A 5,620-nucleotide genomic window follows, 5' to 3' on the forward strand; every position below is an offset into this window, starting at 1 on the left:
AGAAGAGGCCTCCCCATCAGCTGGGGGATGGGGGTGGGGAGGCAGGAGGAGGCGGGGCTGCTGTTTTTACCAAGAAAAACCTCCAGGTCCTGTCACACAGGGTGTGAAGCTAAGGTCATGGGGAGGTGGGCGGATGCCAGGGGAGCCGCTGGGACCTGGCCAGGCCCTGTGCTCACTTCCTCCAGGCCACGCCCACGGGCCCTCTGGTCAGGGGGGACCTGCAAGCCAGCCCCGGAGCTCACCCACCCACAGGGCCGCTCTGGCTCTTCTCAGCCCCGGGCCCGTCCCCCTCAGCTGGGGGGTCACAGGTCTGGGTCCTTGGCTGCAGCCTGGTTCCCACCCGTCTGCCTGGCGCCTGACCCAGGAGTGTGCCTGGCAAGAGTGGCCCAGGCCCCTGCTGGTGCCCATGCCAGGCCTGCGGCGCCTTGACCAGGAGAGCTCAGCGCTCCGCACCCACACAGGGTCCTGTGAGCTGGCCTCTGAGACTTACATTTAGACAGAGAGACGAGCCGGCACATTCCCACTTCCCACATCCGCTGGCGGGATGTCATCTCGTTTGCTGCTGCGCTTTTTAAATAAAAGAAATAAAATAGTGCAGACAAGGGCCTGCCTGCTCCCCTCTTCCTTCACCCTGCATGGTGCTGGGGCAAGGGGTGCGCAGTCCCAGCCACAGCCTCCGGGTCTCAGTCCCTCCCCGGGCCTCCCCCGCCTAGTCCCTGATCCCTGGTCCCTGGTCTGGGGCAGAGGTCATTGGGGCAGGAGCCAGGTCTGTAGGCAGCCGGGTCAGGCAGGGGCCATGGCCATGTTCTGAGTCCCTCCCAGAATCCACCTCCTGCTGGCTCCCCCACCCACACCCCCACCCCCACCTCGAGGAGCCAGATCCAGAATGTTCCAGCGCTGACAACAGAAAGGCAGGCCCCAGGGAGCACGGGGTGGGCGGACAGAGCCAGACTCTCTGGGCAAAAAGCAGGGGAAGTTCCAGTCCCTGGAGCGTGTGCTGTGGGCCCTGCAATGGGCGCCCAGGCGGCAGGGGGAGCGGGGGCCTCGCCTGCCCACAGTTCTTTCTCCCTGTTACCTGCCCCTCTGGCTGCCACAGCGATGCCCTGTATCCAGCTTTAAATGACCCACATTCTTAAAATGCCAAAATGGCCCGGCTGGTGTGGCTCAGTGGTTGAGAGTTGACCTATGAACCAGGAGGTCAGGGTTCAATTCCAGGTCAGGGCACAGGCCCAGGTTGCGGGCTCGATCCCCAGTGTGGGGCGTGCAGGAGACAGTTGATCCATGATTCTCTCTCATCGTTGATGTTTCTCTCTCTCCCTCTCCCTTCCTCTCTGAAATCAATAAAAATATATAGATTGCAAAAATACTGCCACTTCTTAACCCAGCAACTTCACTTTGAGGGACCTCCCTAAAGACCATCCATCATGAGACAAAATACAGGGGATATTAACACAAAAATGCCCTCGCAGCATTTAGGATTCTAAGGACCCCCCTCGTACCCCCAGGCAGCCACACCAGGCGGGGGCAGCTAAGAGCCAAGGAATGTTACAGCCGCCACACACGTGGGCGGGATTGCGAGTTACAGCCCCAGTGTTCATCCGTGAAAGGGTTCACAGTGGCCTAAACAGCAAGGGTGCAAACACGATAGAAACACACACACACACACACACACACACACACACACACACACACACGTGGCATTACAAGTTGTGCACAAAATATACCACGTTCCTTGGTGGTTGTCTGAGTGCTGGAATCCGTAGCACTTTTTATTATATATACTCGTCTGTGTTTTTCCAAGTCTTTGGCAATCGGCATTGACAAATGAAGGGAAAGGAATCATTTTCAAAGGCCATGTTTAAACCCAGTGGATGCACACGACGTTGATTGACAAGAGGGGCGGGGCAGGGGGCAGCGGAGGAGGGAGCCCTCTTATGCTTGTACCTGATTTGTACCAGCCTTGGGGGGGGGGGGCCTTTTCAAAAATAAATAAGTGAAGGTCTTTTACAAGGAAATAAGCCCAGGCGCTGAGCACGCCTGAGGGGAGCCAGGTAAGTACCTTCATTGCCGAGGGGGGCTCTGGGGCCAAAGCCACTGCCAGCACCCAGGACCCGGCTTGTCATGGGCGACGGCTCAGTACACGTGGGGCCTCCAGCCCCCGGGGTCAGGGGTGGGGCCCTCTCCTCCCCACACTGTTTCCCAGAGGAAAGGCAGGCTGGCTGAGTGGGGTGGGGGGGTGGCTTCAGTGGCCATTGGTGTGGGACCTCTGACCCCTGTGCCCCTGGGCCTGGCAGAGGGCCACCCCACGTGAGTAACCCCGTCACCTTGTCTGAGTAGAACCATCCAGATGGGCCACCCTGCCCAGCCCTGGAGCAGCACAGAGTGATGGAGGCAGGCGGCCACCCTGGGCCCAGGCTGCTGGAGGGCAGTGTCTGTGAGACCAAAGGCTCCGTCCTTCCTGAGGCACCTGGGGTTCTATCCACTCCCCAGTTTTCTGTGCACATGGAGGTGCGGGGTCTGACCATCCTGGGCAGGAGGGCACCCGACCCCCCCCCCCCCCCACACACACACCCAGAGCTGTGGAGCAGCGCCCCCTGGAGGCACAGGGAGGCGGAGCAGCGCCCCCTGGAGGCACAGGGAGGCGGAGCAGCTTGGAAAGGTGGCCTCAGGCAAGAAATGCCCAGCTTCCTTCCATTTTATAGTCACCCACCCCCTGCCTTCCTTTGTCCCTGGCGTTGGGTGGGCACGCCTCCCGGGTCAGAGATCTTTCCAGGAATCGGAGGGAAAGGCTGTTCAGAAACCGTGTGGGCTCTGCAGACGGGGAGCTGTGGGTCTGAAGGCAGGACAGTGTGTGGGGACCTGAGGGCGGTCACTTCTTCGAGGTCGTCCTGACCCCCCACTTCACCAGGAGCCCCTCTTCCTGCAGCAGCGGCCTCACCAGCGGGACCCGGAGGGGGAGTCAGGCCGGGCTGCTGGGCTGGTGCCCTTGGTGCCCCCCCCACCCCCCATGAGGCCCCTGGGAAGGGACGAGGGGGGCAGGGGGCACTCTCCGGAGGCCGCAGGAATCCAGCAGGGCCGGCTGCCAGGCCCCGAGTCCCTGGGCCCGGAGGGGTCCCATCCTGCCAGGGGCGCCCGGACAGCAGTCACCTTCACAGCCGAGCGGCTGAGCCCTCTGCCTCCGTGTCAGGAGAGTGGACGCAGAACCTGTCCCCGCGTCAGCCACAGGCGCCTCTGCCGGGTGCCAGCTCCCCACGGGCCGGGCCCACGGCGGCTTCATCAGCATTTTCCAGAACAGGCCCCAGCACAGGGCCCCCAGGCGCTCCCCGAGCTCGGTGCCCCCGCCTGAGCCTAGTCTCCGTACTGCACCTCGGCCTGCAGCTCCTTGGTGACGTAGCCGACGAGCAGCGCCAGCAGCCGCTCCTGCAGGGCCTCGCTGCCCATGACCAGCATGGTGAGCTGCACGGCGTCCGTCCACTCCAGGTGCCTGACGATGGCCGTGACCTGGTTGAGCAGCTTCTCCTGCTCGGCGGGCGGCAGCTCCATGAGGATCTGAGGGACCGGCTTAAACTGCCCGCTGGTCATCCAGGCCCCTAGGAGCCCCCCGACGGCGCCCCCTGGGGGACAGGAGGTTTGGTGAGTCAGGGGTTCACAGTGCCGGCTCGGAGCTCGCTGGGAGCTCGTCACAGGATTCAGGTGGCAGCCCATGACTCAGGCCCAGCCTGTGGTCCAGGTCACAGCCCGCGGTGGGGTCAAGCCCGCGGTGGGGTCCCCCGGGAACCTCCTGCTCCCAGATGAGAGGGAGCAACTCACGTGACCTCTAAGGGACCATGGAACCAGCCCAACCTCCCCCATTGGCAGAAACTGGTCCCCAGACGGGAGCCGGGGTGAGACCAGGGGCAGGTGCATGTGGGCGACCGTGGTTACTCCTCCTGCACAGACTGGGGACTGGGGACCGGGGACTGGGGTGGGGCCGGGCGCTCTCTGAGGGGCCAGAGTCCTGGAATCCCAGCTCCCTCCTGACCCTGCAGTGAAGACAGGACCGGGCCTGCCCAGGGGACACAGGGCACACCCTGGGGCAGGGCGCCTTCCAGTCCGCAGGCAGGAGCCACCGGAGGGCGCCCTGCGCTTCTGAGACACAGACACGTGTGTCCCTCCGGACACGTCTGTGCACAAAGGCCGAGTCTCAGACTCAGCCCCCAGCCCCTCACGCAGGTCACAGGCTCCTGTGAGGACCTAGGACTTCATCCCCCACCCCACGGGGCACTGCACTCACCAACGGCTATTCCAGGAGGGCCCCCGACCAGGCCCCCAACGAAGGCCACGGCGCCGGTGACCAGGGCGCCCCGCCCCGCGTGCTTGACGGCCGCCTTCATCTTCCTCGCCTCCGAGAGGGAGCACAGCAGCTGCATGGCCTCCTCCACCATCAGGGGCATCGCGTGCCCCGCCGGCCTGCGGAGGGAGGGTTCCCACACATCAGTCCCATCCAAAGCTCGCTCTTCCCAGTGTCCAGGGCGGACCCCCTGCTCCAGGACCCCAGCTCTGCCGTGGGCGAGAGGGCAGCACCGTCACGTGACAAGTCCTCTGTCACCGAGACAGCGGGGCTTCCGGTCGTCAATAAGCAAACAGGCCCGGCTGGTGTGGCTCAGTGGTTGAGGAGGTTGGGGTTCGATTCCCGGTCAGGGCACATGCCCAGGTTGCCCGCTCGATCCTCAGTGTGGGGAGTGCAGGAGGCAGCCCATCAATGATTCTCATCACTGATCTCTCTCTCTCTCCCTCCCTCTCCTTTCCTCTCTGAAATCAAGAAAAAGAAAAATAATAAAAAAATAAAAAGCAACCACCGGGAAAGGCAACCCACCCCCATTCGTGGGCTGGGAGGCGGCAAGAACACGCAGCAGCCAGAGAATAAAAGAATCCCGAGGACGCGTGGATCGTACGGAGCAGGACCTGACTTTGGGAACAACTACAGCAAGTCTCTGGGGTCAGGAACTGTTGGCCAAGCTGGCAGGTGGGACATGGCAGGGCGGGGCGGGCTCTGCCCAGGGTCCTGGGGATGGAGCGCCCCCGCCTGGCAGGGCTGGGAAGTAAAGTCAAAGCTGAGCTATTTCCAGCTTGAGCTGCAGCCAAGCCAAGCCCAGCACCTCCCCCGCCCCCTCCCCTTCCGCGGGGCTGACTCATGCTGGCAGCTGTAAGGAGCCCGAGGACACAGGGCAGCCTCTTGCTCCATGTCTTGGGGGCGGATGTGCCCCACCCACAGGCAGGGTTTCGGCACTTCTCAGGTCCCAGGAGAGCTGCGGTCCCATGGGCCAGTGCCTGGGCCCCTTCTTTTATATATTTTATATTTATATGTTTTACATTGACTTTAGAGAGGAAGGGGGAGGGAGAGAGAGAGAGAAACATCCATGATGACAGAGAATCATGGATCTGCTGCCTCCTGCAGGCCCCACATGGGATGGAGCCCACAAGCCAGGCCTGTGCCCTGACCGGGAATCGAGCCCTGACCTCCTGGTTCATGGATCGACCCTCAAGCACTGAGCCACACCGGCCGGGCCCTCTGACATTCCCCAGATCACGGCCCCCAAGGGCACAGGTCACTGAAGGTCACGGTAGCTCCGCAGCCTGG

At 62.8% G+C, this 5,620-nt stretch overlaps 1 protein-coding gene across 1 annotated transcript; it reads right to left on the reverse strand.

Moving 5' to 3' along the window:
- Positions 1–1,736: 1,736 nt before the first annotated feature.
- On the reverse strand, positions 1,737–4,768 carry LOC132217640 (protein C19orf12 homolog). Its single transcript, XM_059668154.1, has 2 exons — positions 4,274–4,768; positions 1,737–3,614 (listed from the first exon to the last, which is right to left on the reverse strand). The coding sequence occupies exons 1-2, from the start codon at positions 4,431–4,433 to the stop codon at positions 3,349–3,351; spliced, it is 426 nt and encodes a 141-aa protein (XP_059524137.1). The 5' UTR covers positions 4,434–4,768; the 3' UTR covers positions 1,737–3,348.
- Between the last annotated feature and the right edge of the window lie 852 nt (positions 4,769–5,620).

Source organism: Myotis daubentonii, chromosome 15 (genome assembly GCF_963259705.1).
Source record: "Myotis daubentonii chromosome 15, mMyoDau2.1, whole genome shotgun sequence".
Taxonomy (NCBI): domain Eukaryota; kingdom Metazoa; phylum Chordata; class Mammalia; order Chiroptera; family Vespertilionidae; genus Myotis; species Myotis daubentonii.

Excerpts from the sequence above, each read along its gene's own strand:
- LOC132217640 (XM_059668154.1), bottom strand. The coding sequence starts at position 4,433 with ATGCCCCTGATGGTGGAGGAGGCCATGCAGCTGCTGTGCTCCCTCTCG. Across the intron at positions 3,615-4,273 it reads CCCTCCTGGAATAGCCGTTG|GGGGCGCCGTCGGGGGGCTC; the intron begins GTGAGTGCAGTG and ends CCTGTCCCCCAG.